This window comes from Spermophilus citellus (assembly GCF_964194105.1).
Source record: "Spermophilus citellus genome assembly, chromosome: X".
NCBI lineage: Eukaryota > Metazoa > Chordata > Mammalia > Rodentia > Sciuridae > Spermophilus > Spermophilus citellus.
This window is the reverse complement of record NC_138190.1, coordinates 135,048,605-135,061,898: the sequence shown is the minus strand read 5'-3', so window position 1 is coordinate 135,061,898 and position 13,294 is coordinate 135,048,605. Positions and strand designations below refer to the sequence as shown.

General features: G+C 36.1%; 1 protein-coding gene across 1 annotated transcript in view; it reads left to right on the top strand.

Moving 5' to 3' along the window:
• Positions 1-4,822: 4,822 nt before the first annotated feature.
• Positions 4,823-13,294, top strand: part of MCF2 (MCF.2 cell line derived transforming sequence) — a gene marked incomplete at both ends in the record, with an annotated part of 81,678 nt that continues 73,206 nt past the window's right edge. Inside the window, 3 exons of the mRNA XM_081277641.1 lie at positions 4,823-4,862; positions 11,172-11,286; positions 12,350-12,440. Of these exons, the coding sequence (XP_081133767.1) occupies positions 4,838-4,862; positions 11,172-11,286; positions 12,350-12,440 (231 nt within the window). The remainder of the gene's footprint in view (positions 4,863-11,171; positions 11,287-12,349; positions 12,441-13,294) is intronic.

Here is a 13,294-nt window from a genome sequence, read left to right as displayed (position 1 = left end):
ACCCAAAGTCATAATGTGTCATATCAAAGCATCTTTAATCTTCAAATATTTCATAAACTTATTTGATTATAAATCTTTACTTTTGCCCAGAACATCTATCCAGGAATAGTTTAGAACAATATTTGGTACATATTAGATGCTCAGTAAATACTTGTTTTTAAACAAAATTGAATGAGGGCTATGGTTGTGGCCCAGTGGTAGAGTGCTTGCCTCACACATGTGAGGCATTGTGTTTGAGCCTCAGTGCACCATATAAAAATAAATAAAATAAAGGTATTGTCCATCTACAACTAAAAAAATATTTTTTAAAATTGAGTGAATACAAAATAAATCTTTATGAAATTTTCAGTACACTCTGTATTATTATGATACATGTTCTGCATATCTGCAAGTGACACAAGCAAAATGGAGCAACTGATTGGATGGGTATCCCTTCTTTCTCTCTGTGAACCATTCCAGATATATTAATTCCCATACTTTGTATGACTTTAAAAATTCTTATTTGAGTACTGAGCTTATATCCTCATTTGCACAACTACCTTTTGTATTAGAAAAGAAACAAGTAGCGGTTTATGGTGAAGACAATATGAGCCTGACTCTTGCTTTCTTATCATACATGTAGAACAAATGATTCGGCAAGTGCTTTTCTTATCTTTTGTTCTCAGTTTGTACTTGATTGTGTTTGATTGTACAAGCATGAGGTTCTTCTGCAGAGCTTTTTTAAAAAAACTTGATAGCATAAAGAGTTTTTTAAGCTCATAGTTCTACAGATTCAAGGTTATGCTTTGGCTCTAGATGGGGATCTTATGATTGTTTCTATCACAACAGGAGCGTGGCTGTGGAAGGAAGAGATGGTATTGCTAAACAGGAAGCCAGAGCTTCAGGAGTCCCATAAGGATTACCTTAATCTCTTCAGTGGGAAGCTTCCCCAGTGACCTAAGGAGCTCCCTCTAGGTCCCACCTCTTATTCAGCAGAGCTCTTAAATGATGATCTGCTCCACTAAAGTGTTTTAATTAAAGGGTATTTATAAGATTATTTATTGAGTTACACCCTTTTTTTTTGCCTTCCCAACCAGCAGTATTTCATCTTAGCAACCAACTAGTGCAAAGTAAGGAGAACGCACACTTTTTTTTTTTTTTTTGTAACGGAACTTTCAACATGGGGCAGCTTGACAAACTTCTTATGAAACGTGCATCTGGTCAGCAAGGAACATGCTGTAATGTGGCTTGATCCAGCTTTGGTGATCTAGGCCTTTTATTTCTCATGCTCTGGAGTAAAAGAGTTTAAAGGGTCAGCAAGAGAAACGTTATAAATCATATTTGTTCTCAGTTTTGCATTTCAGGAGGAAATCGCATGGAAATGCAAGAGGGCCAGATACAAAGCAGGGTAGAATTCAGTGTCACAACTTTCTCAGAATCCAGTACTCGTTACTTCTCTTTATTTTCAGCAACACTGTCACCTCTGTGACTGCTCAGCGATGACCCCATATCTCCTGTGTTATTTTCTCTCTGTTCAGTGTTTTCAACCCAGAACCTGATCATTTCTTTTTTTTTTTAAAGAGAGAGAGAGAGAATTTTTAAAAATATTTATTTATTTTTTTTTAGTTTTCGGTGGACACAGTATCTTTATTTTTATGTGGTGCTGAGGATTGAACCCAGCGCCCTGTGCATGCCAGGTGAGTGCACTACCTCTTGAGCCACATCCCCAGCCCCCTGATCATTTCTTAAAGTACTTATCTCTTTACACACATATTTTAGTTGTTGATGGACTTTATTTTTATTAATTAATTAATTTCTTTAAATTTTTTTGTAATTGTAGATGGACAGAATTCCTTTATTTTATTTGTTTATTTTTATGTGGTGCTGAGGATCCAACCCAATGCTTTGCACATGCTAGGCAAGCTTCTGCCACTGAGCTACAACACTAGTCCTATTAATTTATTTTATTTTTTTTTTATAATATTTATTTTTTTAGTTTTAGGTGGACACAATATATTTTTTTTATTTTATTTTTTTTAAGAGAGAGAGAGAGAGAGAGAGAGAGGGAATTTTAATATTTATTTTTTAGTTTTCAGCGGACACAACATCTTTGTTTGTATGTGGTGCTGAGGATCCAACCCAGGCCGCATGCATGCCAGGTGAGCGCGCTACCGCTTGAGCCATATCCCCAGCCCATGGACACAATATCTTTATTTTATTTTTATGTGATGTTGAGGATCAAACCCAGCACCTTGCACATGTCAGGCAAGTGCACTACTGCTTGAGCCACATCTCCAGCCCTAATTTATTTTTTATGTGGTGCTGAGAAAAGAACCCAGTGCCTCACACATGCTAGGTAAATGCTCTACCACGGAGCTACAACCCCAGCCCAGTAACATCTCTTTTAATCATGATTTCATCTTTTTTCATTAGTATGGAAATGTGTTATTTATTTATTTTTGAAACCGGCAGCGTTCAATCACTCAGCCACATCCCCAGCCCTTTTTAAACATATTTTATTTAGATACAGGGTCTCCCTGAATTGCCTAGGGCCTCTCTAAATTGCTGAGGCTGTCTTTGAACTTGCAGTCCTCCTGCTTCAGCCTCATGAGCTGATGGGATTACAGATATGTGCCACTGTGCCTGCCTAGAAATGTTATTTTGTTGGCACAATTCTGGGAGATATTTTAGATATAGAAAACACCATTATGTTTTTATATATCTGTGGATTTCACATGTTGGATCTCATAGAATGGGTATAATAAGGGGAGTGGCGGGGAGTGACTTACTTAAGATTATAGAGCAACAAAATTGCTGAGCTAACACAAGGTCCTGGTCTTCCTACTCCTAGCCCACAGCCTTTTATTTTATGCCCTGAGGCCTCTCTTATTGCATGAATGTCTGAATTGTAGAGTAAATAGATATAGTTTCTATAGTTATGCAAGAGTCTAATGATATGGGAGGACTTGACTTGCACATATTAGTACTTCCATATCTGTCATCTGACATAAAATTCATATATTACTTTTTTGTTTTTGGTACTGGGGATTGAATCTAGGGTCATGTTAACACTGAGCTATATCCCCTAGTTGTGGTGTTTTTGTTTTTGTTTTTCTGAGGCAGGGCCTGTCTTAGTTGCTGAGGCTGGTCTTGATCTTGTGATCCTCCTGCCTCACCCTCCCAAGCTGCTGGAATTACAGTACATGCTGGAGCACCTGGCATCAATTGCTCTTTGTAGGTATTTCTACTGATAAATCAGGGGAGAAATTTGGATCTCTTATTATATAGGCAAATTTTTATGTCAAATGATCTTTCATTTAAACCTTAGACTGTTGTCAGTTTTATAGGCTTATGAGGACAGGGAGAATTCGAGCCCTTTTTCCACTATCCTTCCTCCATGTCTCCATGCCTAAAAATATCAATATGTGACACATATTTGTGGCTGCTAGAAAATTCTTTTACCTGAGGAAACATGCAACATTGATAGAATAATTGCAAATGTCAGTGTGTATGCTTTGGCTTAGGACATGACAAGAATCTAATATTACAAGACATTTTTAAGAATGGATTGTATGTTCTGACCAATTGCAGGTTTGTAATGGCTTGTAGCTTCTTGTCAATTAATTAATTTATGTTTCAAAAGGGGTGGGGTGGTCATTCTGTAACAGAGACCCTATTCTGCTGTCTCATGTGTCATCAAGAATCTGTTTATTTAATACCCTTGAGAAGGATTGACCTTGATAAACCACATCCAAATGGTATGATTTTAGGAACACTACAAGGGTAGTGTGTCATCAGTCTCACACCATCAGAGTCTAGGACTTTGAAGACACTTTTTATCAGAGAGCAGGTGAAAAAATATGGCTTCAGTAAGAGACATGAAACTGCAGGCACTAAACTCAGCAATCCAAAATAGCCTGGTTTGATGACCTGTTTTCTTTTAAAATGTTATCCTTATTCATGGACCAGAAGCAGATAATGGACTTTGATTTTTGGCTCCTGTAGAGTTTCGTAGATTTGAATATTACAAGTTAGCACTTAAGATCTGGGACAACTAAAATATATTGAATAATGCACAGGCATAGTTTCATTTATAATGATAAAAAATGAGTTAACCTGCTATTGTATATCAAACACCTACTCTTATGCCTGATATTTCACATTTCCTTGGCAGAGTACCTTGTGAGGTAGTGTAATTATTCCTGATTTATAGATGAGGAAATTGAGACTTAGAGGGGGCTTTAACTTGCCTAGGGTTATATAGCTAGTAAATGCAACAAGCTGGATTTGAATCCAGGCCTTTGTGACTCAGAAGACCACAAGGTAAATTGCCTCATTGTACTCTCTGAAACACCTTCCTGACTTATAAGATGCATAAAAATATCTACATCAGGGTTATTTTGAGGATCCTAAGGGTGCTTTGTTGTTAATAATAAAGCTTTGTGGAATGAAAGGCACTATCAGAAGAAGACAATGTGCTACAATATCTCAGTGTGACTATCCATCCTTGAAATAATTCCGGATGTCCTGGAGTTTGCATCTTTGCCCTTGGCTTTCTGGTGAGTGAGAGCAGTTTATGTCCCGGACGTAGATTGAGAAGTAGGTCGCGCGTCCTACGTGCCTGGTGATATTTTTAAGAGCATAATTTCCGTGCCTTATAGCTGAGAGGAGGAAAGAGAAGATTAGCAGTGTGTCTGTGGATGGAGATCTGCTGGAGCTCCAGGGTTGTTTTGGCCACATTGAGAAATCATGTATATGTTTTCAACTGTATTTTAGCATGGATGTTATTTCCTCTTATTTCTTATTTGTTATAGAAACAGAGCTGCTCCTCCGTGTAAAGGACATCAGTCATTTCTTAATGCAAGACATCGCCTTCCTGTCTGGTAAGCAAACTTTCTCATGTATTTAGTGTAGACAAATGTATGAAATGATCAGCAGAGTTAGTTTGGCACTTATAATTCTCTCTCTCTCTCTCTCTCTCTCTCTCTCTCTGTGTGTGTGTGTGTGTGTGTGTGTGTGTGTGTGTGTGTGTCTGTATGTTTGAAAAGCATTATTTTAACATATATGAATATATTGTACACTAGTTGCTAACCAAATGGACATTTAGAGACTAATCAGAGGTTTTAAAGACGTTTAAATGTATGATTAGAACCAACCTTAACTACTCTTATACTTTTGGTTTTCAGACAAGGCTTCAGACATCCATGACGGGGAATATATCTTGTAGGTAGGCACAGGGTGAGTGAGAGAGTGGCGGCTGAGGTAGCTTCTTTGAGGTTTTTCTCCTTCACTGTTGTTCCTATTACTCAAAGGTTTATTGCATATGTCGATAGGTGATCCTAATTAAGCAGCAAGCATTAAGTTTATTTTTAGGCTTCATTTACATATGATGAAATTTACTTTTCTCAAATAGGTATATGCATTTTTCTATAATTTTTAAATATTGCAGTGAAGTACATATAACATAAAATTTGCCATCTTAAACACTCCCACCTTTTTTATACTGGGGATTGAACTCAGGGGCACTTGACCACTGAGCCACATCCCCATCCCTATTTTGTATTTTATTTAGAGACAGGGTCTCACTGAGTTGCTTAAGGTCTTGTTAATTTGCTGAGTCTGGCCTCAAACTTGAGATTCTCCTGCCTCAGCTTCCCAAGTCATTGGGATTTCATACATGTGCTATGATGTCTGGCAGAATTTCTTTCTTTTTTAAGGATGAATTACATTTCATTGTATGTATATACCAAACTTTGTTTATTCATTCATATTGATGGATACATGGATTGCTTCTGCCTTCACTATTGTTTCTAATGCTTCTAAGTAGCATTATATATTTTTAGAGATATAATTATGGTAAACCACTCTGCCCATTTTGCTTCTGGTCATATTCTAGAGAAAATTTTGCTTAAAAATAAGCACATTATTTTTTAGATATTATAGTAATTCGAATGATACCATTATACATTTTATTTATTTATTTAGCTATTAGGGATTGAACCCAGGGGCAGTTTACCTCTGAGGCATATCCCCTGCACTTTTTTATTTTTATTTTGAGATAGAGTTGTGCTAAATTGCTGAGGCTAATCTTGAATTTGTGGAGGCTAGTCTTGAACTTGTAATCTTCCTGCCTCAGCCTCCCTCCCAAATCACTGGGATTATAGGTGCGTACCACCATGCCTGGCCTACATTTTATTTATTATATTAAACAGATAAAGAAAAAGTTACCAGAATATGCATTGCTTTTATGAAAATGGTATTTTCTAGATAGTACAAGAAGCTATCTTATTTATTTCTCCTACATGCTCATTTTAATAAATAAGCATTTACTTTGTAGGTAATACTAATCGGACACTTTAGTCTGGCTTCTGCTTTTTGATGATCATAATTAATTGTAATTGTGAATTTGGGGTGATTTATTTAATGTGGTTTTATATTTTATTTTACAAAGTATATAACAGCACTTCCTTATCTGTGATTTTACTTTTTGTAGTTTCAGTTACCTGTGATCAACTATGGTCTAAAAATATTAAATGAAAAATTCTAGAAATAAGCAATCCCTAAGTTTTAAATGGTACACCATTCTGAAATCTCATACTGTCCCACTCTGTCCCACCTGGGATGTGAATCATCCTTTTGTCTAGTATCTACACGCTGTGTAACTAGCTTGTTAGTCAATTAGTAACCATGTTTGTAGGCAGATCAGCTGTCATGATTTTACAGGGCTTATGTTAAGTAACCCTTATTTTTCTTAAGAATAGTCCCAAAGCACAAGAATACTGATACTAGGGCTGGGATGTAGTTCAGTGATAGAGTGCTTGCTTGGCATGTAGAGGCCTTTGGTTCCATACCCAGCACTGCAAACCCCTGCCAAAACAAAAAATAATAATGATGCTAAAGGTGATACCAGGGCATAAAACATGGAAGGACAGATTAACTTGGGGACTATGAGCAACCCTGCAGGGCATATAGGAAAAAAACATTTTTAGTAGGATTGGTACTCCCTGTGGTTTTAGACCCCCAGGGTCTTAGAATGCATTCCCCATGGATAAAGGGGGATTACTGTTCTGTCTTAGTAAATTTAGTGGTATGTTAGGTTTACTTTTAAGATTTAGAGATTTTACTTAAGATTATCAGTGTTTTCCAGTCTGGAGTTGTAACTCAGTGGTAGAATATTCAGCTAGCATGTGAGGCCTTGGGTTTGACCCCCAGCACTGCAAGAAATAAACAAAAGTTTATCAGTGATTTTTTTTTTTTGAGCTGGGGATGGAACCCAGAGCCTCATGAATGCTAGCCAAGTGCTCTGTCACAGAGCTACAACTGCCTGCCCCTCAGTATTTTCTAAAGGATTCTGAATTACAATCTTCCTCAGGGTTTGCTGCTCCCTACCCTTCTCCACACTTTTCATTCCTTATCTGCTTTTTTTTTTTAAATTGTAGTTGTAGATGGACAGAATGCCTTTATTTTCTTTATATGTGGTGCTGAGGATCGAACCCAGTGCCTCTTGCATGCTAGGCAAGTGCGTTACCCAGGCCCCAGCCCCCTTATCTGCTTTTTGTATTTATTTTAAAAATGTTTATGGTTTCTTTTGAGGAGAATGTTCCCAGAGTGAAAAATAATTAAAACTTCCCAATTAGAGTATAAATATCTTTTGTTCTTTTCTCACAAATTTACTATCTAGTACAGTACTGTTAGGTGCTGAGTGGTATATAGATTAATCAGTGATATTTTACCCCTATAGGAGCCAAATATCCTTTCCTTTGATGGGTGTAGTTTGCATTAGTATTAAATTGTTCTGTCCTAAACTAGAGTGCTCGTCAGCTTTCTTAGCAAGTTTATAGTTATATTTTTATATATAGGATATATATTCAATTATATATATTATTTATATACTTTGTTGTATATCATGCCTTACCTATAGAAGCCCTTTGTTTAATGATTTGCTAAACCTTTTGGTTCAGGGTTGTACAGTTTCTCTTTTGAGTTCTTTGAAAACTCTCAGGTGGATTCCATTATTCTTACTGATTATTTCCATTCTGCTCTTTAATTCTAGGATACCATATAGCAAAGATTAATGCTTTTTTTTTTTTTTTTTGAGAGAGTGGGGGGGGGGAGAGAGAGAGAGAGAGAGAGAGAGAGAGAGAGAGAGAGAGAGAGAGAGAGATATTTATTTTTAGTTCTCGGCGGACACAACATCTTTGTTGGTATGTGGCGCTGAGGATCGAACCCGGGCCGCACGCATGCCAGGCGAGCGCGCTACCGCTTGAGCCACATCCCCAGCCCAGATTAATGCTTTTTTGATTTAATAATCTTGATTTGTTCAATTCAAAAGATAATTTGAGAACTATCCCTCAAGTTTCCCTTAGTAAAGATTAAGATAAATAATTAATTTGATTTTTTTCCCATGTGCACTAGAGAAAAGTGTGTATCTTGTTTTCATTTGGTGGAGGGTTCCATAGAGTTCATTTAGGTCATGTTGGTTGAGAGTTTGTTCATTTATTCAGTATCCTTGCAAATGTTTTGCTGCATGTTCTATTAGTTATTGAGAGATGGGTGGTTAACCACTTAGCCATATCCCCAGCTCCACTAACCCCTTCTTTTTTGGTACTGGGATTGAACCCAGGGGCACTTGATCACTGAGCCACATCCCTATCCCTATTTTGTATTTTCTTTAGAGACAGCATCTCACTGAGTTGCTTAAGGCCTCACTAAATCGCAGAGGCTGGCTTTGAACTCATGATCCTCCTGCCTTAGCACTGGGATTATAGGCATGCGCCACTGTGCCCGGCTCCAGCCCTTTTTTCTATTTTTTATTTTGAGACAGGGTCTCACAAAGTTGCTTATGGCCTTGCTAAATTGCTGAGGTTGGCTTTGAACTTGCAATCCTCCTGTTTTAGCCTACCAACCACCTGGGATTATAGGCATGCACCACGGTACTCAGCTGAAATTTCTGACTAAAATTGTAGATTTGTCTATTTCTTCTTGCCGCTTTATCAGTTTTTGCTTCATATATTTTGAAAGCTCTGTTATAAGGTGCATAAGTATTTTGGATTATGTTCCCTTAATGAATTAATCACATTATCATTACCAAATGAACTTCTTATTAGCTAGTAATATTCTTGGCTCTTAAATCTACTTTGTGTAATATTAGATTCTTTTTGACTACTATTAGCCTGGTGCATCTTTTTCTATCCTTTTCTTTTAGTACATTTGTTCTTTTTTTTTTTTAAATAGTTGTTGACAGACCTTTATTTTATTCATTTATTTAAACATGGTGCTGAGACCTGAACCTAGTGCCTCACACTTACCAGGCAAGTGCTCTACCACTGAGCCACAATCACAGCCCCAGTACATTTGTTCTTTTGTGTTTAAAGTTTATTTACTGTAGGTAGCATATGGTTGGATCTTTTTAAAATTTTTTTTAGTTGTTAATGGATTTTTACTTTATTTATTTATTTTTATGTGGTGCTGAGGGTTGAACCCAGGGCCGCACACATGCCAGGCAAGTGCTCTACCACTGAGCCACAAACCCAGCCCTAGGTTGGATCATTTTTTATCTAGTTTGATGATCTTTCACTTTTTTTTTAATAAATATATCACCCCACCCACTTAAATCTTCTTTATCTCCATAAAAAGGTATGTAGTTTTTTTCTTTGATCTTTCACTTTTAATTGTAATGTTTAGATCATTTTCATGTAATATGATTATTCATATGGTTGGGTTTAAATCTACCATATTACTATTTATTTTATATTTCTCCCATTCATCGTTTTTCCTCCATTTCTTCCTTTTTTTGGATTGAGTATTTTTATCACTCCATTTTATCTCCTTTGCCATTATCATATTTTATCACACATTGAATTTTTAAAAGTACTTTTACATATTCACTTTGATTCAGCCAATAAGAATCACAATTGTGTGTATATTTTTTCTATTAGCAAGCTAAATTAAAAGATCACCCTGCAAATTTCTTCCTAAAATAATCGTTCAAATTCCATTTAGCACTTAATTTTTATTGATCACTCACTCTCTGTGTAGGTGTTTAGGCCAGCTGCAGTTTGGGACCTTAAACGTGTAAAAACTCATTTCAGCACTACATGGCATTCATACTCAATGTACTTCATCACCCAGGCTGAATAGGGGGCTACAGGGCTTGGCAGAGGGACGTATAGAGATGGCAGTTTACCTCAAAATGAAAGCCCAGTGCCAATCCAGTTATTCTCCACAAGGAATCTCAATGACAGTTATCCCTACTCCAGGTCCTTATGGAAATGGGCCAAGGGAAGTCTCACCTACAACTCCTGGGACCCGAGCTTCCCCATGGTACCCATCTAGTCGAGGTACAGCTGGAGGAGGTACTACTGCTGCATAGAAATTCTCCTGGTTCACAGTATGGTGGGGGGCCTAAGAGATGGAACCTGGAGGGACCGAATTTTAACCCCTTGCCCTGTTTGAACTTTGATTCACCATCCAGGCTATACATTAAATTGTTTTAAATTTTTAGTTGTAGATGTATACAATACCTTTATTTTATTTATTTATTTTTATGTGGTGCTGAGGATCGAACCCAGTGCCTCACACATGCTTGGCAAGTGCTCTACCTCTGAGCCATAACCCCAGCCCTCCATGTTAAATTTTAACAGTGAATTTGTGAGTTTTTTTGTGTTAATAAAATCTCTATACTACTGCTGCTATTTATTTTGTTGTTATTTTCATAAATACATTAGACCATCACTTACTTCCTCTAGTTTGTTTCTTCCATCTTTTTATGCTTACCATGATTCTGTGAGGTCAATTTTTTTAAGTTCTCCAGTTGCTGTCAATCCCTCATTTGGATTTCAGGTTCTTAACACTGATACAGAAACAGTTATTCCCTAAGCTCCCTTGATTATCCAACTTGGGAGATCAGCTATTTCTTCAACTATATTTATTACACATATTTCATGAAATTTTCTTCTGGCTATATTCATTCTTCTTTCTTTGATTTTTCGTTTAGAAGCCATTCTGCCACTTTTTCAACTTAAAGTATGAGGAGCTTGCTGCCATTTTAGTTTATGTGGATACTAATACCCTTAAAAAATTTTGTTGACCTCAGTCTTCTAAACCCTTCCCTCCTTTATATCTAGAATCCTTTTCCTTGTATTGTTGTCACATAAATTGTTAATTTGGTTGATTTTGTTTTACTATTTTAGGTGGCCGGGGAAAGGACAATGCTTGGATCATTACATTTCCAGAAAACTGTAATTTTAGATGTATACCAGAGGAAGTAATAGCAAAAGTCCTCACTTACCTGACATCTATTGCAAGGTGTAGCATTTTATTCTTTTTTTCAATATGTTTTATATCAAGCACCCATTCAAATGTTATACCAGGAAAATGGCTTGTTAATACAGCTATTATTATTATTATTATTATTGTGAATAATAAACAAACTTACCTTCAGAGTAGAAAAAAAATATAACCAAAGAGGAAACTGACAGCTACCTAATTGCTATAAACATTATACTGAGGGTCTATGAAAACAAAATTAGCAGTCTAAAAGTATTTGTTCTCATGAAGACTAAGAATGATGATCTTACATAAAGACTTTAATTTACATTAAGAGTGAGGATAGACCTTCTTCATTTCTTCCAAGGATCACAAGACTGTATCTCAAGTAGACTCAATAGTGGCATTGGGAGATACTAGGAGGAATGAATTGACATTAGAATCATTTGAAATGAGAATGCTTTACAATGAAAAATTGAAAAGTCTCCTTAGAAATTTTTTTAAACGTTGAAGACAGCTTTTTAAAGGAAACATATTCCATTTACTAACCCTGAAGAATAAGAGAGCATAAATCTAGAATGTAACATTTGAAGAGTCTTGTGAGCAAAAATCAAATCCTAGAAGACCAAATTTGTAGTTTAACTGTTGAAGCTTAAAAGTGGTGTTTTTAGGGCAAATAAATGTTATATAATTCACTGAACTATCTTCTCAAGGAACAAGCTAGAGGTAGCAAAATATATTTAATAGTATTTTTCTGAATGAATGGATCATTGGCTGTTGATGAAAAGTTAAATGTGGTTGTGATGAAGAACAGTTATCTTTGGGTTTCCCACCCCCAAGAAATCCACTTTAGTGACCTATCTTCATTGCATTATTACTTTCCTATTTAAAAGATTGGCATTAGTGTTGAAGAAGAAATTTTAAATCATGAGTACGGGAACATAAATTAAACTGCTTATATAAGCATTTTGTAATAGATTTCAAAATATAAATCTGTTTTTAGTCAAAGATCAAATGTAAATGAAATAATCAGAAATAAAGGCATATAGAGAAAATTTGGGTAATTACTAAGGCAAAGTTATCATTTCCACTTACCTTGCAGGCAAAATGGGTCTGATTCCCGGTTTACCATTATTTTGGATCGAAGATTGGATACATGGTCCTCTCTTAAGATATCTCTCCAAAAAATCTCTGTAAGTACCTTTGTATTCTATAGTAACTTCTTTTTTTGGTTTACATTATACTCTCTGTTTTGGGGTTGTAGATTGTTTTGATGTTGACAGAAACAATAAGCAGATGAGATAATGAGGAGGAAATGTAGGAAGAAGATTTGTAGAGGAGACAGAGGTAAATAAACAACTCCCCAAATGCAAATCTTAATGGGAAAGGATGAATAGTTGGTTGTTCAAGTTATAAGTGAGCAAAGACACATGGTTCTATATGCCTTTCAGAGCAAGGCAAGTTTTTATGGGAACTTAAAGAAAAGCTGTGATGTATACTCATTGCATGTAGAAAAGTATAATGAAGAAAGTTTAAAATATAATGAATAAATCTAGCCACCCAGAAATAAGCCCTTTATAACATTTTAGTATGCATCTTTCTAGACTTGGATAAGGTAGGGAGATGAGTCACCTACAAAATAACAAATTTCCCATATTGGAATCTAGTCCCCAGTATTCTAAGACCCAGTAAATGAACAGTTTTCCAAAAAGAAACAATATGAGGAATATAATCCTGCCCACAGCCAGGATGATCTTTTACATTATTAGGCTCACTAGGATATAGTGACATTGTGTGACACTTTCCTTTCATATATGAGTAGGGGGAACACACAGACTCCTCCTGAGCTGACAAGATTGGTACTGTTTTTGGAAGTTTCATGTGGCCCACTTCTATCAGACCAGAGTTGCTGGGAATCAGTTATTACCAGCCATCTGAAATTCTTTAACAGTTTTTGAGTTTCCATTACTTTGTTTATTTTTTATATTATTTCAAAAATTCATTTGTAGTAATTTGTTATACATGACATCAGAATGCATTTCAGTTC